Here is a 25,912-nt window from a genome sequence, read left to right as displayed (position 1 = left end):
GTGTAACAAGTAAAAGTTTGATTTTAAAACACGTCAATGATAATTTTTTTAAAAAATGATTATAAAATACGGCGATTTTATTAGTGGTGGACCCTATATTAGGTATTCTTATTAATAACCAAACACATGATAATTTATTTTTATTTTAAACAATCCAAAACTGAAAAGTTTAAAAAAAAAAAAAAAGCTAAACATTTTTTTTTGTAATGAGATTTGTTATCTTATATAATTAAGAAAAAAAAAAGGAAATTTTACAAAGAAACATACAGAATAGTTTTATAAATAATTAACATTTAATTAAAATAGTCGATACACAAATGTTTATTTACAAGCACTAAAGAGACACAATTACTTCAAAATTTCTAGCTATTCTTTGCTTATCTAATTCTCGTTTTTTCCTTTACAATTGTCAGAAAATGAAAAAATGAGGACATCTTTAAAACCTCAATATGCATTTCAGACTGTTACCTGTTTCTTCACTATATTGACCTTTTTCATGAGCTCAGAAATAGAGTCTCCCCTGCAAGTAAAAACAAAGTCAGGTACATTCAAATATAAGAATACGTTACACATTTATGAACTTTGCAAACTAAAAAAATTATTTAAAGTAACAAAAAATGGGTATACAAAAATAGATAGTCATGAAAGTAAATTCATTTAAATGCAAAATATAAATTAAACACAGTGCAGCATTTTATAAAGAAAAATATTATATTATTTATATATCTAATTTAAAAATCAGACAGACAATTTTTTTTCAGTTTTTAGAGATCACAATTTAATTTCAGAAATATATTCATTATCATAAGGTGGAGTCATGGTATCTAAAGCTGTTGATGCTATTTAATTTGTAGAGTAGTTGCAGTTGTTTACGAAATAAATAAAATTTTAAAAAAAACTTGAAACCAGAAACTTCAAGTTGCAAACATTTTGCAGTTATAGTTATATATTGCAGTTAGCTAGTTCAGTTATTGACATATGTTGATTTTTTTAATACCAAAAATTGACATTTTGTAAAATATTTAAGCAATCATGTCTCCCCATAGCAGAAAGTGCTTGTATGTGAATCATTTGTCAGTAAAAATATCATTTAGTGAAGAAGGAAAAACTTCAAATAACTTTCTTTTAGCAGAAAAATCTACATACAGTACTAATGCAAAAAGAGACATGATTTCTTAACTGCTTCATAAAATGTAAATAGAAGATGAAATTGTGAACATAAATGCTATGACAATATAGAAATGAATGTAAAAAGTTAATTATCTGTAGTTGCTATGCTTCTTATAATCGATAATTTGCTTCATAGCACTTTTTAGTCTTTGGTAATGAAAACCAAACAAATTTTTTTCACTTTAAAAATCAAGTTCCTGAAGTATAAGTAGTACCTATTTCAGGGGTAATTGTGGCACAAAGTGAAAAACCCTGAAAATTTTATGTGTAAAAAATCAATATCAATTTATATATCTTTCATATTTAACATAATTCTTTATATTTATTATTTATAATTAAATTACCTTCTAATGCAAAATATATCACATCTATAGAGTAACTAATTCAAGAAGAAGCTTACTTCTAACAAGAATCGCAATATTAGATTAAAAAATTATTATAGCAGATTTAGATTTAAAAATTAATAAGCAATAGTATTGCAAATCAGGGTGAGTTTATATGCTTAGTAATATTCTTGCTATTGGACTTTAAATTCCTCCACTTTAATTATAACCGCTCCATACATAAACATTTTGGTCTCTGTAATTTGAAGAACATAATGTTACATAAAATCAACCATGTAATTCAATTGTTTTTTCAAGATTTCAAATTTTTTTCAGGATTTATATTAGATTTACTTACAACACACATTTGATAGGTTGTTAAGTAATTGCAAGATAGAGAATAAGAAATTTTCATTTATACAGAATCTTCACTTACTCTTTAGAAATCAGCTCTTTAATGTGCTTAGTTTGAACTTCAGTTAGAGTAAGATTGTTAAGATTTGATTTAGAACTGGAAGCTAATTCATCAGTTTCTTTCAACTTATCATTCTGAAGTTTGAGCTTTTTCTTAATCAAGTCTAAAGATGCTTTAAAGTCCTTCAATTTTTCTTCATAAGACAACAAAGTTGAATTCATGTTAATTTCTGCTTTTGATAGATGAGGAGAATTTTGTTGGAGTTTTTGGAGCACTGTCTCGATTCTGAAATGCACAATAAATCAGTTTAGTTATACTTTCAAATTTTAGAATAAAACAGACAAATACCAATTGAAGTTTTAAAAAAAAAGTGTTTACTGTTCATATATATATGTGTAGATATATATATATTTAAACAGTATTTTCGTTCCAAATCAATAAGAAAGGTTACATTATCTTATTTTTATTTTTTTCAACTTAAATGAGGATGTAAACAACCTTGTCATTGGGTTCCACTTTAAATTCTGCCTTATTTTTAAAATTGTTTTTGGACATTACAGATGCTCTTAAAACTAATAAACAAAAGTTTTTAACTAAAAAATACATATTATGCTAAAAAGGATAAATTATGTTGAAAATGTATATAGATATGCTAAAAAATATAAATTACCGAAAAATAACATAAAAGAATAAGAGAGACCGCTAGTGTGAAGATATTCTACAAAGACCCTCTGATATTCTAAGTGTATCTAAGTTAATACTTTATAAGGAAGGTTAAGTTAGTGGCATAAAATACCTTTCTTTTACACAAAGATTTAGTTTTGTTCTAGAACAAAAAATTATGAGACTTCACAGAAAAAAAAACTTTCTTTAAAATAAGTACAAACATTTGAAGCAAACAACATTAATATCTATGTTTGAAAAGCAAAATAAAACTTTGCAGATAACTTAAAAGAATTTAAAAAGTTTTTAAATGATATAAATCTTACATTGATTTTTGCCTTCCAATGTATCTATAAATTCTATTGAAATTTATAAATAGTATATCAATAAAAAATACACAAAATGTAGTTTAAAATTTTGCTAGTTGTGGAGCAAGTACAATGGTACAGACTACACAACATTAAGCGGCCAAATTCATAGTAATTATATCATAAATGAAAAAGGTAAATCCTAAACAAAAGGCATTTCATGTGTTTAAACTTAACATTTGTTATCCTGCCATTACAGTGCAAAGAAGTCATCGGCACAGTCAAGCATCTTCAAATCCGAATAACATATATGATGTTTGAACAAAATAAAAGGTATGGAATAATGTTTACGTAAAACCAAAAACTACCAGACAGCTGCACATATCAAACAAAAATGTTGAAAGAAATAACCTAAAGTATGAATTACTGCTAGATGACCCCCAATTAGATGAATTGGAAGGAAATTTTAAATTAATGAAAGTAACAAATTATGGGAATACAGAAACTGTTAATAAAGTGGAGAGATGTGTTGTGAAAGAGTGATGCAGTTTTGCGAAGTTAAGTTTGTATCAATATGATTATTAACTTACAAATGAAAGATTTAATAAACACTTTAATCAAATTAGCCAGCAATAGAGAAATGCTTATCTTGAAGATGAGAACACAACGAATGATTAAAATCTTTATAGCCTTCAATAGAACAGAGCGCACAGTCTGGAGAAAAAAACAACACCAATCGGTGTAAATGTTCATATAAAAAGTTAGGAGAAGTGGTGATTCTGAAATGTGTTGCCAAATATTTGGTGCTAACATTGGAATCTTGGCTTTGTCAAAATTAATTTTATATGTTTTAAAATTTGAGCTTTTACAAAGATTTTGTACATATTTAATTTAATTATACCTATTAAATAACTTTTGTTGGCTTGTTTTGGCTTCTTCATATTTCTCTGCAAGGCGTTCTGCCCCTATGCGAAGAGCTTCCTTTTCCTGTTGACTTCGAGCAATATCTCTCAGCTGATATTCTTTCTGCTGTACAAGAACTTTTATTCTATAACACAATTAGAATATATTTCAATTAGATAAATACCTTCGTACAAGCAAAGGCACAAATTTTTTTTCTTCATAAAAATACAATATTTTACAAGCAGACTGCATGATTAAGAATTATGGAAGAAGATTACAAGATATATTTTCTAGGGTATATAGTTGCTCTCTCACTTATAGCTTTGTTGATTTTGAGTAAATGGAGTCTAAAAGTCGGCTCCTAAATTCACACTTGAAAAGTAAATTTTGAAACTGGGTTATTTAAGGATAAAAAAAATTAATAATTAACAAGAAAAATAATTTATAATAATAATTTAAACATATATAAAGTTTAACTACCATCTTTTGCAATGAAATATAACTTAAATCATTAGAGTGTTTCTGAGAATGAAGTGTTTGAATCTGATTTCAGATAACACAAACCAAGTTTGGTTGAAACCAAATTAGGTATCTCAAACCAATGGTACTAACTCAAAATACATATTTAATACAGTAAAAAATATTTATTTTGGTTATAAAAAGATTTGGTTGGACTATAATACCTTTCCTGTCTTTGCATTCAGCTATATTAGTAAATTTCTTAAAAAAGAAAAAAGAATGTCATTTGTTAAATCAAATCAAATATGCAAAGATATTTGTCCAAACATGTTACCCATGTATAGGTTAAACCCCCAAATTGTAGTTAAATTAAGGGTTTCAGAAAGCCATATTATTCACCGAAAAGTACATTATACACGCCAAATCTAATTTAAATGTGAATATTTATGTCATATTGTCAGGATCCTGATTCCTCTCCCACGCATTGGATTGACCCCTTGACCTGAGGGTCAGAGGGTGAAGGACACTGGAGGTGTCGTCCCCTACCTTGGGGGTGGAGCAAATGACTTTTTCTTATGAGAAAGAATATTTTTAGAGATCAGATTAGTTTTGAACGCAGAAGAGTCGAGTTTTTAGTTGAACTATGATAGAAAAAGCATGAACGAAAAAGGGAGCAATAGCGCTCCGGAACATTATACTCTACAGCTTATGTATAATTTTGTAAATAATTATATTAATCCAGAATAATGAAATAAATAAGCTATAACTGAAATAATCCTTGGTCATCCTTATTGAGGAGTTCTTTAAAAACGAACCAAGAGACAAAATGTCTCACACATATTTTACAATATCTTAATGCTGTAACATGATTAAATTTTCCTTTTAAGATTTGGATTTAAAATTTGTAAGATTGATGTAGTGCTTTCTTCAATGATAAAGAATACCTAAGTTTGCTTATGAATAAAATAATTCAAGCTAGTTACTGATATTCTCCATTTTCTTTTCACCACAGTACAGAAAAATATTTAATTTAAAATAAAAAAAGAATGGTTAACCTTTGAAGCTAATGCAACAAAAATAGCTACCTGCTTCTTAACAATGCTTGAGCTGTATTAAGTTTTTGAATGTATTCTTCTCTATATCTTTGCGTAATTCCACACAAGAAGTCTAGCTGCTGCTGAGGAGAAGACAAAATGTGCCCAGATGTTGCCTGAGATTTTAAAAATGGACAACTTACAGAACGTGAAAGTGCCTTTTCAATAAGCTGCTCAAATGATGGTATTGAAGAGTTAACATCCTCTTCAGAATTGACAAAATTTTCAGATAATAGATGAGGAGGTGGTGAAAAATAAGAGCATCTAAAAAATTTCAGAAAAATTAGTCTGTTACCCATTCAATTAATATATTTAAGCAATTAAAATAAATTAAAAAAAACATATTGCAAGTACAACATACATACATACATACATACATACAAGGAGTGATCAAATGAAAAGGTATGAAACGACGTAAAAACGTAACAGTTAAATACTTGCACGTTCCGCCACGGGAGAACGTAGCGAGACATCTCGAAATGCGATTGGAGTCTCTGACTGGGATCGGAGCATGCGCAGGAGAGAGCAGAGGCTCTTATCAAAAGCGGGTCCAAATGATGCGGCAGTCCGTATGAGGAACAGAAACTCGTGCACAGAAAAACCATTAACTCCTATGTATACTGTGAGACAATCCGACGCCTACGCAGGTCCATTAAGAACAAAAGACCGGGCTGCTCACGGAGGGTGTGGTTGTGCTCCATGATAACGCGCGTCCACACGTCTCCAGAGTCACACACATGGAACTGGCCAAGTTCAAGTGGGAGACGTTGGACTATCAGCCCTACAGTCCGGACATGTCGCCCTGTGATTTCCACGTGTTTGCTCCACTGAAGAAACACTTGAAAGGGAAGCACTTCAACTCGGACGACGTAATCAAGGACGCTGTGAAGGCCTGGGTCTCGTCACGGCCACAGGAATTCTGGGAACAAGGAATCCTGCTGCTTGTTCATCAGTGGGATCGTTGTGCTCAGGTCTATGGCGTATATTTTGAATAAAGTCTACATTTGTACCTACCGAGTCATTTCGTACCTTTTCATTTGATCACCCCTAGTATATATATATATAGGACAATAAATAAATACAAAATATTTTAGATTTATTAATGATTTAATTATCTTTATTTTTCAAGATTATGAAATTTTATTAAATAATATTTACCCCCGAGGAATTAGTCTTGCTTTGTAATCATGATGATAATATTAATTTTAAATTTTGGGATTTGGGTATTATAAAGGAAGAATATATCTGCTTTTTTTATTTATACGATAAAGAAATGATTTAAATTTTAATATAAATAAACTAATTACTGGGAATTCTAAAGTTTCTAAAAACATCTATTTAAATACCATTTTTAATCAAATGAATAGAATTAATAGAAGATTTGGTAATGTTCATTTATCCAAAAAACAAATCGACAAACTCCTTCAAAATTTGATAAAAAATAACGGATTCCCAACTTAAGTTATTTAAAGTAATTGAGTTAATTGTATGTCATAATAAATAAATTCACTAAAAACTTAATTGTTAATTTATATACTTTTTACCATCTATTTCGGGCAAATATGTGGCTAAAATTATGGCAAAGCAGGCAATTCATGTTTCTTTCTTTCTCTCTCTCCCTTTTCATATTCTTAAATAAAAGTTAATTTTCTAAAATCATTAAAAGTGTATAATTAAATATCAACCTTATTCATTATAAACTTCTTTAAATTATCCAGTATAACATTACTTTGCGCACATCCATTTTTGGGCCAATTCTTGGTAACTAACAAATCAAACGCGCTTCAGTACTGCAGTCAGAATGCACTATGAAACAAAATCCCCCCATTTACGCTTTTACCTCAGTTTGCACTTCTGTTTTCATATTTTGTAATCTGGCAATTCTATTGCATTGATATATTTTGCTTTGGCTATATTGAAAAAAAATATTAGAAAGCACTCTTTTTTGCGGATATAATCGTGTGAGCTGATAAAGAAATTATAACCCCTCCAGATTTGTATTGAAATTTTTAAAATATAATTTTCTTCTTTTCTTTCTTTCTTAAGTTTAACCTTAAAGGGCACTTTCGTTTAATTTTTTTCTACTCATTATACAAAACACCCAGACACAAAATATAGTTATTCAAATTTAGAAAAATTTCTAGGGAATATTTTAGAAACATTAGGTTTTACATGGAAAGTTCTAACACTTATGTCTTATTTCAATATTTTGATCGTGGATATTTTTGAGAAAAAATGAGTTCAATTCTGCATCAAAAGCAATAAAATATTACTTGTAAAATTTGTTATTATTTACACTTACACTAAAGGAAAACAGAGGAATTCCCACGAAGCCAAAAGGCAAATCAAATTAACGCTGGCATCATTTACACTCACATCTAAACCTAGAACAGGTACTGACTCCATTTCAGATAAAGGCTTGGTACAGAGGATATGCTCCACTATGCAGGTTTGCTTTTCTTCTGAAGTGAGTAATTTTTCAAGTTTCTCTAAATAAAACAAATAAGAGTGATTTCAATACACAAATAAGATTTTCAAAATAACACTATTAAAGCAAATATTAAATAGGCAAAAAGCCACTTTAGAACTGAGAGATAAAATATTACTAGTTCCTAAATTTATTTACATAAAGATAACTTTTTGACAGAAAATAATTTCTTCTAATTTTTACATGGATTGAGGGATCACAATAGCATCATGGTTTAGACTCTGGCCTGTCAAAGTGCAGGACCAGGTTTCTATTCTCAAAGGTGCTTGAAATTTACATAGGTTCAGATCCATCGATACTAGTGTGTCTGAGAAGTAAATTCGAGCATAAAGCAATTCTGACCACATTGTCATTGTTTGTTGGCCTTGAAATTTCAGCAATTTAAACTCTGCAGCTCCCCATGCTGACAATGGGTTATTGTGGATAATTAAAAAAAAATTATTTACATAAGTACATTATTTGAATAAACATAATTTTCAAAAGAAAAAAAAAGTTTTTATAATTTTAACGTGGATTTTACGTGGACCACAATGGCGGAATGGTTTAGACTCTGACCTATCAAAGTACAAGACCAGGTTTCTATTCTCAAAGGTGGCTTGAAGTTTACATAGGTAGAGATCCATTGATACTAGTGTGCCTGAGAAGTAAATGCGAACATAAAGCAATTCTGACCACAGTGTCATTGCCACCATCATATTATTGGCCCTGAAATTTTAGAGCCTTAAACTTGGTTCTCAGTGCTGTTAACTGGCTGTTGTGGATTACTTTACTTACTTTTACTATTTAAGAGTATGAAGTAATAATAATAAAGAGATGATAAAAGCTGTCCACTAAAAATAAATAGTTATTTTATTTCCCATAAATAAGAAATAACAATTCAATTTATAAAAAGTAATATTTTAATAATTTCTAAAAAACTAATGCAACAAAATAGTAAAGTGATATACCTGTTTCAAGATATTCTTCAATAGTTTTAAGAAAGGGTACAGCAACAGAATGTAAGCCTGATATGTGAGTGCAGTGATATTTACACTGAGAAATCATATCTGGAAGAATGAAAGTTTTTATTATGAACTAATTTTGTACTCATAAGGGATACATATTTATATTGGGAAATGTGTACAATTAAATATGCTTTATTTTTTAATACATAATTTTAACCTTGTTTTAGTGATAAAACATTATTATTATAAAAATTAAGTTTAATCATATATTTAGCATAATTTGCAAATATTAATTAAATATACAATAAAACTACACACAAAAACTTTATACAATTATATTTTAGTTCTGCCCAAAAGGAGAAAAATCAGATGCTAAGCTTAATAATCAGGAAGAAAGGTTTAAATTGGAAATGATAACATTAAAAAAATTTTTTTTCACTTTTAATTGTCATTCATGGTGTTCTGAATTGTGCCCATTTAAAATATCTTTAAAAGACATTTATTACCATACCATCCTTAGAACTTCTCAAACAGATAAAACAATAATTGAAAATTGAACATAAAGTGTCATTCTTTGTTATCAATTTCTTTTTTTAAATATTAATTTTTTAGTTCATTTTATCTTTAATTTTCATGTGTTCTAAGTTATTTCTGCTAGTTATTTTCTCTCCCTTAGTTTTTTTTCTTTCTATTTTAAATCTGAGGTGGAAAAAAATCTGCAGATGCTGTGATAATATGCTATGTTCACTGTCTGTACTGGTATAGGTACTGTGTACCAAGTACTGTTCTAATCCCACATTTATTTTTTAACTTTTATCTACATACATGACTAATAAATACAGTTTTAGTAATAACTAATTATTAAATAAGCAAATCATAAATACCTTTATGTAATCTGATAGGATGGCTATAAACATCATCTTGCTCTTCAGATAACGTTAGAGGGAGTTCAACACTTTCAAACACATATAAAGAAATATCACAACTTTCAGAGGAATTTTCAAAGTCCCACGCATCAAACTAGAAAATAATAGAACAATTATAGAATAATGGAAAAATCGTAAAAAATATAAGCAAATTGGTTTAATTAATACTATGTTTAACACAATTACAGATATTTTTTTTAACTATTTTCAATATATATATATGTCTTTCTCATTGATAACCTGTGGCAATGCTGCTTAGCAAAAAAAGCAATGAAATAAATTATTATAATTTCATAACAAAAAAAACTTGACAATAATCAATAAAAGACAAATCTATGAAGTTTTCTTTTCTACAATAAAATTTCACTTCAGAGACAATCTTTTAAAACAAAATGGTCAAATTAGATTAAAGATATTTTCCGTGAAACTAGGCAAACTAATATGGGCTATATACCGCTTTCCCTCCTAAAGTTGTAAACTCAGGGTGCATAGCCAAATCATGCAACAAAAAATAAGCACTTTTTAAGTGCTTTTTAAGCACTATATCCATTAACAATAGCAAAATAATTTTCTAACACTTTACATGATCATGATAAATAACTAGTTCCTTACAAAGAACTCTTTTCTTGATTATATTAGACATTAAAAAAAATCTCACCGATCCAAGCTCAGTAAACCTGACAAATGATTGATGCTTTCATAAACTATATACCGAAAAACTCATTTCCAATAATAATAATAAAAACTCATTTTCGAAAAGGGAAAATTAAGCACTTTCTAAAAATACCCCATGAAAAAAGCACCTTTAAGAGCTTTTAAAAAATGAAAATCGAAAATAAGCATCTTTAAGGACTTTTTAAAAATGCTATGCCCCATGATATTTACTTAATAAGACAGGAACACTGCAATTCTAAGAACTCTTTTTAACTCCTTTAGATCAGACACCTCTATCTTATAAAAAATTTATTTATTACAGAGATAGCAAGCTTCTTTCACAGTGGATGAAACCTCCCCAAAAGAAATCAAACATGTGTTGAAAACTTTTTTTTATAGTAAAAAAATGTCAGGTGTAAATTAAAATTGTAATAAATTTTAATTGCAATTTAGTTCAAATAATACAGCATTAGTTTTCAAGTTATTATCAAGTTATAAAAAACTATTTAAAAATAAGTAAAAATTAAAAGTAAAAATTGAGAAGAAAAATAATTTTAAAAGAAAAAGAGAAAGAATACAAAATAAGATTAAATGTGCTTGGCTTGACTCATTTGAATGCTGGAGATTGGTCAGATTAATTTGCGTGCACATTGCTGAAAAAATAGTACAAAAATTATGGAAATTTAATTATCTGATAATCAAGTTTTTAAAAGAATATTTATTTTCATCCCTTTTTTTTTTTAAATGGAAGAAAAACAACTGCATGTAACTTAAAATGTTGAAATTTAAATAGCATACAGAGATAATTATTTTAAATGAAAAAAATAAATAAATGCTAATTATTTTAAAACCTTACCTTATTTTCATTATTCAATTTGAGAGTTTCAAGAACCAAACAATGATACATGATGCCGGAGCTAGTAGCTAATATGATGCATGGTGGAGTTGTGTGTAGGCAAAGAATATAGCAAGCATCATAGCCATAATTGTCTTCTGATTGAGGATACATAGTAAGTGGACCCATAACTTTGGGAAGTGCCTGGGATCTGTATTAAAAAAATAAAAAAAGATTTTAAAGAATTACTTTTCACGCTTACTAAACGTAAAATTCAAATAAAGGCAATTGCAGAATATGTCACATAAATTCAGTAAATATACATTAATATAATTCTACTTTAAGGCAGGGTTGACTTTTTGCAAGTAGAAACTGTTAATAACTAAAAGAAGTCTTCCTTAGTTCTAGTAACTATTAAACGACATTCATGCCAGTAAACTTAATGTAACTCCATTTAATAATCGTAAAAACTTAATATAATAATTAATAGTTAAAAGTTAAGTGTGAAGAAAAATCTTAAATTACAAGAGTGACATTTCTGAAGTAAAGCAATTGAATTGATAATTGTTGATATTGCTCTGTATTAGAAAGTTTTGGCTTGTAATCTTATTATAACATTAACATTTACATTAACATAACCTTTTTGTTTTTTATTACATTAAATTCTAAAATTCAACTATTTAGTTTTATTTTCTCAAGTCAGGATTTGCATGTCAATAGTCAACAATCCAATCATGTAAACATTAACACAGTCTTAATCTTCGCTGCATATAAGAAGCAATATAACTGGTTAGATTCCACTGACTCTCAAATGTTGTAACTTTTGATGTAAACAATGATAAATATAAATATCAACTAGTCTTTTGTTGGGTATATATTACTACAGAGTGCAAACAATGTAATATTTGATTAAGAATGTGATAATAATATAAATAATTTTTTGTTGATTTAATTGTTTTTCTTGTGCATTGTCAGTAGTATGTCAGTAATTACGTTCATGGTCATTTTCTGAGTTTCTGCCACAAAAGAGGCAGAAAGAAGTTTTTATTATGCCGTCTTAACCAGTCTCTGCCAGTGGTTTTAACTGCCATGGTAGAAATCTATCAATTCTATTTTAAGCAATTTTTTTACATAATAAAGATACTTTAATATTTTACAAGAATATCTATTTTAAAAGAAAATAAAAGGATCTGAATGTAATATCATATAATCAACAAATATATCTTAATTATTCTCGACTTTAAATTTACATAATTCAGCTTAAATATTAAATACCAAAATTTCATCATACTTTTAAAATATCATTAAAAAAAAACCCAGTTTCATTTTCTCACACTTGGTTCGAAGAAAAAAAGGATTACATAAATTATTTAAACAAGTAAAAAAGTGATGTAGTACATACTTATGTTGATGTAAAAAAATGTAAGTTAATATTAAAAATGTAAGTTAATGTTAAAAAATGATGTAAGATATATTAAAAAAAGTAAAAACTGAAATCATTCATATAAAGTAAAAAAGTAGTTAAAAAGATAACAAAATGTATTCTAATCCTGCAGTTTTTTGAAAAAATTTTCAGTGTCATAAAAAGTCATGTCATAAGTAAATGAAATAAATTATGTAAAAATAAATATTTCTAGTATAACTAAATGAATTATTTAGTGAAATAAACAAAGAACCAAAAAAAAAAACAACAACTTTAAAATAAGTCTTTAAAATATGCATAATACAGAAAAGTAATGAGTATCTGGGGAATCAGGTGGCATGACAACCACAACTAGAATAAAATATGTCACCTTTAATAGGTATCATTGTGTTGAAATTCCATTTCTTTATTAATTAATGCTTTTTAAATTTAAAAGAAAAAAAAAGAGTTTATTACCAAAATATAAACAAAGATTTATGATAATATATGCAGAATAGAAACATGTATCGATACAATATTGATAAACAGTGTCGTGAAGACAAAATGTTATGGGGGCAGATTCTCCTACAATGAACAAAATACTAACCTTTTCTGAAATTGCATTGACATGCAAAATTAGATTTAACTCTAAAATTAGGCAGCAAACAAACTGTATTCAGATTATAGTGACAGACAAAACATTGTGGGCTGGAATCATAAATTTTCACACATTTACATGCAAAAAACACATTTACATGCAAAAATAGATTACTTAAGTTCTAAATCCAGACAGCAGATTAACACACTCATGAGTTCCTTGTATATCAAAAATAATTTTTTTAAAAATTAAGTTTCTTTAATCAACTTACTTTTCTTTTTTCATTGGTGCTTTCACAACATAAATATCACCACTACTATGTAAGAGATATATAGGCCAAATAACTACTTTTTCTATACGATCAACAAGTTTTAATTTATTATAATATGGTATTTCAACTTCTTCAGAAGGTCCAAAATCAAAACTAATTGCATTTTCTCCAAAACATGTTGAAAAATTGATTTTTGATTCAGTTGTTAAAAAAGAACTTTTTGTGCTGCTTCCTAATGATATCACTTGTTGTGGAGCTTGGGGATCTGTGACATCATATATACTGAAATAGAAAAAAAATTTCACAAATATGTTAGATGCAAAATAACTTTGAACTTTTTTTTGTATGATTTTAATAGCAAAATTGCAAGAGTAATGAAATACAAAATATTTTTATAAGAAAATATGAATTTGAAAAAATGAAATTATAATATTCTTATGTAATTTTATTTTTAATTCTGTTACGCACAATGAAGAAAATAAATGAGTCACTAGGCTTGAAGGTTCAGTTGTAACTTCAGTAACTCAATATAGCTTTTGAAAATATACTATCAAAGAAGAGGGAGGACCTAATAAATTGAAACAAAGATAAATTTTACAGGAGAAAAAAAAATATACCAAAGGAAAAAGGGATTTCTTCAGACAATATCATTTGTAAAAACAATTTATTTAAAGATTCTGATTTTAGAATGATAGTGATATCTGCATAAAACTTTAGTTCACTCATTCATAAAATATAATTTACATATACTATAATATCCAGGAATTATGTGGCAAAAACTTAATACATAGTTGCTACTGAAACACCCATGATGAATATTCTTATATTACATAATTGTTTTTTAATTGCAGGCATATCATATTTATTCCTTCATTGGCATCATCCATAATAATAATAAAAAAAAAAGATGCTAAATTCAGAATTTCAAAATGTGTTAAAAGCATTAGGTTTTATTTACTGTGCATTAGGCATTACCATGTTTAAAAAGAAACTTACTGCTTGAAGTTAATGGTCGTGATGGGGGGTTTAGCAAGACATTTTTAAGTATTTGTTTTTTATTATTATTATTATTATTTTGTTTTCTGAAAAGTTTTTGCTTTAACTCTTATGTAACAATTTATCATTTCTGCGCAAATTAAATTATTGATTAACCTAAAAATAGGCATATTATATAACAAATGTCAAAACTATACCGGATATAGTTATCTGTACTAAGTACTGTGAGATGAGTGCTTGAACTGCTGCCTGGGTGCCAAGCAACTTGCACAACGCCAATTCTATTCGAACAGACAAAGAAAGTTTCTGCAATATTCCAAGACCTATAATACAAAAGAAACAAGGGAAAAATAAAGCATAACACAGTAATATGTTTATATATGTGAAATAAAAGCACTTATGACAACCCTGAAGTACAAAAAAAAATAAAAATAATAATCTTCCAGAAATCCAACAACGGTATACAGAAAAAATTAGAACACAAGTTTAGTAAATATAGAAGAAACAAGCAAAAAATCCACATTAACGGTTAAGTGATTTACACAAAAACTATAAAATATTCTTGAAAATAAGACCTTTAATATTTTATAATTAACTTTGGTGAACAAAAGTACATGATAGTTTTATCTAGCTCTCCTACAAATTTTTTCTGCAAATTGGCACTTAGTACGCAACATCGGTAGTTTTAGTTTCAGTTATGTTGCGCTAGAGCTGGAAATGGGTAATTAGTGATGATCTAGGATACATCTCCGAGGATGAACCGAAGATATGCCATCATAATTTTGGTCCTCTCCAGATGATGGCTTCCCCACTTTGGTAGCCTAATGACCAATGAGCGAAGCGGAGCAGTTTACTGCAGAATATTTTAAGAAGGATCCATACCTTGCATCTTTATATTTTGACAGGCTAATTAAAGTGGAGTACATAACATCTAATTTTTTTCTATCATATGTTGTTTTACACATTAAGATTATAAAAACACGATTTAAGAGGGCAATTGTAATGAATTATTTAGCCTTACTATAAATTATAATTGGCACTTAGTAGTACACAACTTAAGCTTCATGTTTTTGATTCTTTTCTACTTTAAATTAAACTATGTATTTACATTTATTTACAAAAAACAAATGAAAGTGTTTCCATACAGAGTTAATAAAATATGTTTAAAAAGTGTGAATGAATACTTTCAGCAAAAAAATATATATATTTTTTAAATAAATGGAGAAACAAGTTCACAAAAGTCACTCATGTTATCTTTCAAATAATCGGGGGGAAAACATATTTTGCAGATTGAACTATAGCAATAACTTCCAGATAAATGATATAATTTTTTTTTTTATCTTACGGCTATACTGAAGGTAAGAATAGTGATAAGATTTACAGTGCTGATTACCATGCCTTAAAGTGCATATGTGCAGAATTTGGAACAGATAAGTTTGGAATAGCAGATTTTTCTCAGCTATTTCAAAGACATAGCTTTATTATCTCCAAGACTCCAAGGTTACAATAATAAGGCAAATCATAGAGTTTTACTTTTTATGAGCCTGGTAGCAGAATTAGTGAGTTAATCTACAGCACATAACTTTGAATTTGTTTGCAATTCAGACTGAGATAAATATTCCAAATATTAGGCTTAATTTAACATTGAAAAGTTCATAATTAATAAATAAATAAATTATAGACAAAAATGTTACGTTGTTAAAAATTTATGGTAATTTATTTTGAATTTTACCTAATAAAAACTTTTAAGTAACAGGAATAAATTTCTATACAGTTCCTAGACAATCTATAATAAAATAATCACTTGGTTATTGTCTGTATAGAAAATTTTCAGTCTGTATAACTGTTTCAACTGTGTAAAAATTTTAGATGAAAAAAAATTATATTTTTTAAAGACAGCAATTTTTCTCCCTTTCCTATATTTATGCAGATTCTTCAGTATCAGACGTTAGAAGTTTTTTGAAAGTTCAGGAATTCAATGCACATATAAAAAGAGTAAGTTCAGCATATTATTTTTATTGCTTATTTATTTTTGAATAAGGGAAGAAAAAAATTATTTTTTGGAAATTTATTAATCATCATTGCCATGCTGCAGAATTTTTGCTATCAAGATCATAGATAATTTTCAAATTTATGGATATAAAGAATTTAGAAAAAAAAGCTAGATCTAGAATTTCAAGCTTCTTTAACAAATAATAAATTGTGTTTATAGTAACTGGCAGTGACATAAATTTGATGCCAAAAACATAAAACCCATTTTATTTTATTTTCCAAAAATATTTCAACTACATTATTTTCCATAACATAATAATGTTTCAAACAAAATTTATATTACACTTTTTGACTGGAAAGACAACACAGATGGAGACGGAAATAGTGAGATATGGAATTCACTTGGTATAAAGGTACTGAGAATGAAATGAAAGGTATTGGTAAAAATTGAAATCTAGATAGAGCACTTTTCTGACAACCATGTAAGGTAGAGAGGCACAACTGAGGCATTATGAAAAAAGAGGTTGAAAGAATAAACAAATTAGAAAATTTTTATAGGATTAAAATAGAAATAGATTACTTTGCACTTCAGCTAGTTAGGAATAGAGATATTGACTTTTGTTAGTCGGCAACAATGGGAAACAACTGTATTTTCAATCTTGTCATTTACCCAAACTTTGCACACAAATCAGTTGAGGTAGAATAAATGATAAGGACACAGCAAAGTCATACCTTCCAATTATATTATCCTCATCAGATCCAGGTGTACCAAATTTTCCGTATCTCCATGGAACCTCATAAATCATCACTCCATTTTTTCCACTCAATGCTAACAAACTCCCTGTTTGATTGAATAAAATCGATTCAACATCAAATATTGGTGGATTTGTCAAAGTAAGTTCCTGAAAAAGAAAATTAAACTGTAATTTAAAAATACTGTTAACTGATAGAAATTAATATGAAATAAAACATAGACAATATAAATCACACATTTAGATATTTAGTTAGAGTTGGTTAAGCTTAGGACACAACGTAAAATCTGCAGTAAAAACCATTCTAAAAATCTTCTAGTCCGCGTCTAAATTTTGTAAAAATTAACAACCTATCATTTAAGTAACAACCCATCATTACCTTAACAATCTATCATAGCCATTTCTTTGAAAACAGTTGAGAAGTATCTTTCTTCCGTTAAGAGTTAGGCTGACGAGCAGGGCACATCGACCAGAGGTCTATTGTACCCAAACCCTAAATCGTGATTAGCAAGAACACCCTATAGTTGAAATGAAGTTCAGCAAGCACCTTATAGGAACATCTTGCAGTTCCCAGGTATTGACGCAATGCTGCCCTAAATGCTCAAATCATTGAGCAGAATAGATATCACAATCACAGAGTATGTGTCGTGATGTCTCTTCTTCAAGATGACAACCCCGACAAAGAAAATTGGATTCTATTCCCATTATGTGCAGGTGTCTCCTGAGGATGCAGTGACCAGTAAGAAGACCCATGATTTTCCTTAAACTGTTTCTATTAAGCTTTAAGAGCTCCTTTTGACGTACACTAGGACAGTCATGATTCAGCTCCTTAGCTTGTCTCTGACCGTCAGCAACGCGCCATTGCTCATGGGCAACCTTGCTGTAGAGCTTGAAAATGGATGCCCTAAATGAGGTGGGAGAAATCCCCAGCGCAGGTTCAGGGCCTCAGAAGATTCTGTTAAGAGTTGAATTTACATCATTTGTTTCAAACTGTCCAAAATTTTGTATGCACATAGCTGAACAGTGACAAAAACTATACAGCATTATACCAAACAAGCACCTTAAATTGCTCAAATGCTCCCTGCAATTTCTAACACGTTTGGACAAGCAATAAATACCGAATGAGCAGCTCCACCCACTTACAGTTTCTTAAGCAGATATTTTTTAACACAATTGTGTCAAACTGAAATTTAAAAAAAAAAAAAAATGCCTTGGGGCAAATTGAAAATGGGAGAAAGAGGGTGGGGGAAAAACAGTTTAGCGTTAAGGTGAGACACATTGCTTTCTTTTTCTGGGAAGTGATGATAGCATGTCTCATTATTGGTCAATAATGTTAAGTTAGAGGGAGAAAAAAGAAGGGGAAAGGAGCAGTTTAAAGAAGAGAAAGAGCTTTGGTTTCTTAGAATTATTTAAGAAGAATGAGAAAAAACTTGTTTAACAGGACGGTGCATATTTTATTCTTTATTTCAATGAAGAGAAAATGGCTTGTTTAATTCATTCCTGGTTAATGAGATTGATGGAGAGAAAAAGGATGGGTGAATGAGGAGTAGAAAGTCCAGAAATAACTTTATTTTCCTTGAATTATACCAGGTCATAAAAAAAAACTGGTTTTGGGTAGTTTTGCCTTTTAGGAAAGCAAAGATTTTTTTTCTTTTCTTTAAATTCACGGCTTGTGATGCAAATGGAGCAAACTAGGAAACCAACATATTGATTTTGATTTTTCTGATTAAATTTTCTTGTTCCATTAGTTCCTAAGGTTGAAGTCTATCGGGACACATTTAAACCAACAATAAAAGTAGAGTTACAGCCCCTGTATGAAAAACGTCAGTTATTTTAAAATATTATTTTGTAAGATGCAATTTGTTTAGACATTTTATTTCAAAATACCATGTATATAAACATAATATGCATAATTTATTTTGTGTTAAAGTTTAAGAAATTAAAATCAAGCTACTAGAATTTACAATTGAAGAGTTTCCTAATTGATATTTAGTTAAGACAATTTTATTACAATTTAAAATTTATTTTCCAATAACTAAAAGAAACTTTTATAGTTATCCACATAATATATATTTATAAAGTAAAAACTTTACAATGGAAGTACATTAATCACAGAATTGTTCATTGTAATATAGGCAAATAAATGCAGATTGTATGTTATCAAATACTAGAAGTTTTTGACAGTTAACCTTTTTATCTACTTTTAACCATTATGACAAAAAAAAAAACCTTTTTGGCATAGTTTTTGACAATTCCAAAATTTTAGTGGGAAAAACAATTATTAGCTATAATAAATATGAATCATTTATAAGTAAAAGTTACAAAATTACAAGTTATCAATAGATTATGTCTTGACAATTACTGTCAAAAACTAAAATTTTGGCATATAAGCTATTAAATAATTATAAATAAAAATGTTTGACATTGTAATTTATCCAATCTGTTAATTAGATCAACTATTTAAAATAAAATACCAAAACAATCATATATATATAAAAAACTAACCAATCACCTTCATTATGTGTAAAATCAATTTTGATTCATTCCCATTTTAACTCCTTAGAAAGCACGAAATTACAAACAAAAAAAAATAGTTTTAAAGACCTGTGTACTGCTAGTTTATTTTTCAACCAAAATTATTATAGCATTCTAAAATAATATGCAATTATGATATTTATTCTAATAACCAAGCTAAATATTGTAAATTCTTGAGGTGATTAATAGAAAAAAACTAACACATTTAAATAAACATTTATATTTTTTATAAATTTAAATTAATTTTATTACTGAGGAATATATCAATTGCAATATTTATTGGCAATCTTCATGTACATATACGTGTCAACCACAAATATTGAGAGTAAAAAAAATAATTCTTAAGTAGAGATCAGACAATTAGTGGCATCTACTTTAGTTTTAATTATTCCAAAAAATTCGATCAAGCTATGGCATAAAAGAATTAAAAATCAATATTTTTAGATTGATAATGACTAGGACTGCAGGTTTGTCGCGGTGCGAATTTCCGCGAAATAGTCATCTTTTTTCCTAAAATTCGTGAATTTCTCAATATGTCTTGACTTGCGTGAAAATTGCTTAAAACTTGATTTTTTTTTCGTTTTTTATTTATTATTCTTATTAAACAGAATTTTTTATTTTCTTGAACCTTAAATTGAACATGTATAAGATAGATATTCAGGGGAGTGAATCAATAGCAAAATGATATGAAAATAGTTCAGAGATAATCACTATCTTGTCAACTAAGGTGGTCTTTCTACACTTAGGGAGGGTAATTACCTTCTTGAAGTCAGTAAGAGTACAAAAGAAATTGGAATCACAAAAGAAGGAAAATGTTATAAATCAAATCTTTGACAGAAAAATTATTATACATGCTATAGCACTGGCCAATGAAATTTCTACTGCCTTTCTACATCGTTAATTTTTCCCAGGCGGCTTCTTCTGATTTCTTAAATATGGATCAGTTTCTTAGATAGAGGGACTTGTAACTAGTAGTTTGTATGTAGAATGTTTGAGTTTTCACAGCAATTACTTCTTACAAAGCAACGGTCAAGGAATTCCGCGTTGGTGAAGGAAAATTGATCGAGTTTTGGAACTCAAAGACCGAACGCTCAAAAATTGGCAATTCAAAGTTTGTTGGTGCCTAAAAACACCGTTGACGCAGAAAGATCGTTTTCTAAGTATAAAAATGTATTAAGTGATGAAGGATAAATGAGAATAATCTGACAATGTACAATACTTTGTACCAAAATTTTGTTCATTTAAATAAAAATATTAATATTGCTTGAAATTCAAATAAATACTTTTGTTGTGTATTTTTAAGCTTTTTTTTATTATTTGTGAAATTTCTGTCTTTTGCATCATTTACATAATACATTTTTTTATGTTTAGAATTTGTGTAATTTTCAAGATTTCCCACGACAAACTTGCAGCCCTAATAATGACAGATAACAATTCATAGATAGTACCAGCAATAAACTGAATAGTACCTAATAATGTAGAAAATAACATATTGATCTTAAAGTATTAATAGTACCATGTTTTTCAAAGAAAACTAGTAAATAATTTTGGCAACATGTTTAATTTATGATATGCATATCGTAAATAAAATAGAAAGAAAATATATATATATGTATGTATAACAGAAAGAAACCAACACTAAGGGTATAATTTAGTCACCCCCTAACGTTTTTTGAAGCCTTGGCGTTTGAAGTTGCAAAGACAGATCACGATATGGTAACATCCTTTAAAATAATTATAACAGCTCCTGGAAAGACAACATTAACTTAAAATGCTACGTAACTGCATCATGAAGATCTAAAACTCATCCATCTGGATTTTAGATAGATTTCTTGTACATAGAAAATGCATAGATAAATATATATACATATCTTCTATAGTACTTTAGTAAAGTGAGTAAAAATTAAAAGAATCGTAACTCGAATTTCAGCTATTATTTACAACTCAAGGATAATCTCTGGAAATTTCAGTATAACTTGAATTAAATTATTTTTAAGCCGGCCAGGTGGCCGAGCGGTTAGCGTGCCTGACTGCAAAGCCATAGGCTGCGGGTTCGAATCCCGCTCTAGGCATGGATGTTTCTCTCTCTCTCTGTTGTGAGTGTGAATGTGGCCCACCCTACAAACGGGTTTGTGGCGTGGGCAATTTTGCTCGCCTCCGTGACTTTGGTTCACAGGTGCCCACTGGGTAACGCGAAATGAGCAACAATTCTGGCATAGTATAGGCAAAGATTCAAATTCAGTGCCTGCCATTGGAAAAAAAAATTATTTTTATTATTTAATAATTACAGTGACTACTTAAACAGTTAATCATCTTACTTTCACTTTATTTTCGTGATTTTCTTTGGAATTTAACTGAACAGTCAAAATACAGGATCCGTTGTCATGCCAAACAAACGCATACTGTTCGTAAATAGCAAATAAGTTTTTAGACTCCTTTACATTGTTATATTTCGTTTTATTCATACTCAACTTTTCAAGCATTACATTGCTTATAATATTCTGATTAATCATAGCTGTCATTTTTACATAAATGAATCAATATTCAGCTAACTACCAAATTACTACTGAGTTTTGAGTTGTGTGGTAATTACATAAAGTTAAACGTCTTTACCTACTTATTTCTGCATTTTTAAATACATAATAATATCCACTTTTTTAAGCAATTCACAAAGCTTAAGTACACGTGCAGAAACAGGCAGCTAGAAGTATATCAATTGAATTAGCGTGATTGGTCCTTGGCTATTTTGGCGCTCAAACTGACCCACTTCTAACAATAAATAAGCATGTTCTCAAAAAACATGGCACTATGTTATAAGATAATATATTATCTATGTTATAAAATAATATTTTATCCCGCATTTTAATCTTGTGTGTTTTATTATTGGAAACGTTTTAAAAAAAATTTTCAGTCCTAAACTTTTTCGTAGTAAATCATCGAAATGTTTGACATGAACTCCAAAGACGCTTTTTCTCCTGAAAGCGGTCAGATTGATCAATTTCTTGATAATGGATCTCTTGTAAGCCTAGATATAGCTATTGAACCAGTAAAAAAAAATCTTTGTGAACTGTGCAATAAATATTTTTCTCGTTCATCCAATCTAAAGAGACACATTAGAATTGTTCATTTCGGGGTTAAGAAGTTTGAATGTCATTTTCATAATAAAAAATATCCAAGATCTAACTATCTTAAAACTCATAAAATGTTTGATTGTGCTGAAAACACATTTCCCCTGAAATCTGAAAGAAGAAGATCTGGGTTAAGATCTGGCAATCGCTGTAGTTTATTACAAAGCGAGATCTTGGGTACTTGTACAAGCAAAACAAATCTGCTTGACAATGCTGGCAGTCAAACCTTAATGAATTTAAATACATCAAAGCCTCAGCTTGAATCATCTGATAAAGAACAACCAATAAAGAATAAATTAGGTGATTTCAAACAGACAGAGAATATGTTGGGTAATAAAGACAATTCTGGAATTAAAAGTTCTACACAAAACAAAGCAGTGAAAGTATCTAATGATTCATGTACCAGCATTTGGTTTATGAGTGGTTTTAAAAATGGAAAAGCTGCTAATGGCACAAAAGAAATTATGTGTAAAATATGCAAGAAGATTTTTAATCGAAATGAAGATTTTTTAAATCACTTTCACACAACTGAGAAAGGTTCACAATGTTATGTGTGCAAATTTTGTCAGAAATCTTTTACCGAGTTAAACCATTTGAAAAGTCATGAAAAGATACATATTGTAGAAGTTCACAAATCTTTACCTCTCAACCAAACTAATTTAAAGGAACAAAAAAGGCACAAATGCGAAACTTGTGGGAAGACATTTCCTCGGATAGGTAAATTAAAACTGCATATTGGTGGCCATACTAAAGTAGTTAGAAAACAATATACTTGTATTTTCTGTGAGAAAAAATTCAACATAAAATTATCATTAGACAAGCATTATTTAACTCATACTGGTGAAAAACCGCATGTCTGTGATGTATGTGGTCATAGTACAGCTTTTAGGTCTGAACTTACTCAGCATATGCGCATTCATACGGGTGAAAAACCATATAAATGTAACGTTTGTGATAAATCCTTTCGTACTAAATCTACTGTTAAGAAACATTTGCGTACTCATACTAAAGAGAAACCTTTTATATGTGATATATGTAACAGAGCATTTACTCGTAGAGGTTCTCTTAATGAGCATTATTTAATTCATACTGGGGAACGACCTTGTGAATGTAAAATTTGTGGAAAGATTTTTAATTACAATTACAACTTAAAGACCCATTATTTAACTCATACCAAGGAGAAAAAATATTTTTGTGAAACATGCAACAGAGGTTTTTCTGCAAAGTTCAAATTAAGGGAACATATTTATGACCATACTGGCGAAAAGCCATATTTATGTGACTATGGCGGCTGTGGAAAAACTTTTAAAACAAATTTTCTTCGATACAGACATTCATTTATTCATACTGGGCTTCAACCACATATCTGTGCTATTTGTAAAAGAGGTTTTAATCAAAAATGTTCATTAATTCGTCATTATGTTGTTCATACTAAAGAAAAGCCCTATTCCTGTGACGTATGTAATCAAGCGTTTACTCAAAAGTCTTATCTTTCATCTCATAGGCGTAAAAAGCATATTTAAAGAATTATTAATTGCATATATCTGTGAAAGCAGACACAATGAAGCACTAATGTTTTTTTTTTTTTTATATCAAGCACCCAATAAAAATTATGATTGCAATTTTTTACATTTGTTGTAGTCATGTACAGTCCGCAAAAAAAAAAAAAGAAATCACCCTGAATAACTTTCGTTCTTATGATCGGATTTTCACGAACTAAGTATCAATCTTAATGGTTCCTGGGGGTGACCTCAAATATGCTAATTAATTAGTGCTAACTATTAATTAAGTTACGAAATCAGACACAAAAACGTACTTTCTCTGAATAAACATATATATTTTCTTACATATTTGGAATCTAGGCACTTGAATTAGGGGGGGTTGACAAAATTTTAAAAAAAGTGGGTCGTAAATTGGGTTGCAATAAAGGCTTATATATTTGGCGATAGTCCAGAAAACGACCAAAAAAAAGTCGCCTGCTCAAATGAATATTTTAAGATAACCCATTGACTAATTCAAAAGAGTAATGATTAATTTTACTAGGTTGCTAGGGAACCAATCTCTGACAGTCAAAAAATTTAAATAATTTTTTGTGACAGCTCAGAGAGGTTTAATTGTTAATAGAAAACATCTCGAAGTTTCTAGGCAATAGACAATTTTTAAGTTGATTTTTTTTTCTGTCCCAAAAGCAGAAAAAAAAATTAATTTAATCTCCTTTAAAAAGAAAATTTGAATCGATTTATAAATTATTTATGATTTTGAATTTAAATGCATGAACTTTTTATCTGATATTATTTAGATTATGTTATTTTTGCTGAAATCAAATTAAAATTAACATAACTTATAATAGCTATATACAAAATTTTAGGGATAATAATTTTTCAGCTTTAATCGAGTCTTCTAGGCATGAAAGCTTGAAGAAAAAAAAGTGCCTGAAAAATAAAATGTAGATTGTATAGTAATTCTAATGCACATTCACAAGGTTTTCTATAATTTACGATATTTCTTTTTTCTATAACTCAAGGAATTGCTGAATGTTTAGTGGCATTTTGAAAACATTGAAGTATATTATGTTTAAGAATAAGATACTGAAGTAATATGTTGCATATTGTATGATTCATTGTTTAAAAAATTGCTTCATTATGCTAGATATTTACGTTACATGGTTTTCTTTAGATAAAGATGATTAGCAAATAGCATCCTCATGTTTCGATACATTCTGAAACTTGCGTTCGCAAATTCACCATAAAATGTCGCACATCACATTCTTCAATTGTGATAAGCTACATTTACCACCAAATACTGCTACTATGATTATTTTTGTTTTCTAATGTATATCTGATACTCTCTTTTTAAACAGAGCTCGTAAGATCCTTAAGATACTGAAATGGGGGCTCAAAATCCTAAAAGATAAAATATTTAATTTACTCAAAATATCTGATCTCAAAATTTTAATTTAAGTTAAATACAACTTTTACAATATTGATGGTCCTACGTTTTTAAAGACCACGTGAATCCTGTTAAAATATCAAAATTCATGTGTTTACTTTAACGAG

At 28.7% G+C, this 25,912-nt stretch overlaps 2 protein-coding genes across 2 annotated transcripts; one reads left to right on the top strand and one right to left on the bottom strand.

The window, feature by feature from the left end:
• Window positions 1-271: 271 nt before the first annotated feature.
• Window positions 272-22,342, bottom strand: LOC107457303 (Nuclear pore complex protein Nup88). Its single transcript, XM_016075443.3, has 12 exons — window positions 22,047-22,342; window positions 17,174-17,343; window positions 14,647-14,772; window positions 13,454-13,735; window positions 11,204-11,393; window positions 9,652-9,787; window positions 8,771-8,869; window positions 7,638-7,824; window positions 5,327-5,599; window positions 3,781-3,927; window positions 1,930-2,193; window positions 272-520 (listed from the first exon to the last, which is right to left on the bottom strand). Exons 1-12 carry the CDS (start codon window positions 22,248-22,250, stop codon window positions 457-459), a joined length of 2,142 nt encoding a protein of 713 aa, XP_015930929.1. The 5' UTR covers window positions 22,251-22,342; the 3' UTR covers window positions 272-456.
• Window positions 22,343-22,438: 96 nt separating this feature from the next.
• Window positions 22,439-24,529, top strand: LOC107457304 (zinc finger protein 83). The gene has a single exon (XM_016075444.3). The coding sequence runs from the start codon at window positions 22,670-22,672 to the stop codon at window positions 24,377-24,379; it is 1,710 nt and encodes a 569-aa protein (XP_015930930.2). The 5' UTR covers window positions 22,439-22,669; the 3' UTR covers window positions 24,380-24,529.
• The last annotated feature ends 1,383 nt before the right edge of the window (window positions 24,530-25,912 follow it).

Source organism: Parasteatoda tepidariorum, chromosome 9, assembly GCF_043381705.1.
Source record: "Parasteatoda tepidariorum isolate YZ-2023 chromosome 9, CAS_Ptep_4.0, whole genome shotgun sequence".
Taxonomy (NCBI): Eukaryota; Metazoa; Arthropoda; class Arachnida; order Araneae; family Theridiidae; genus Parasteatoda; species Parasteatoda tepidariorum.
This window is presented reverse-complemented; position numbering and strand designations above follow the sequence as displayed.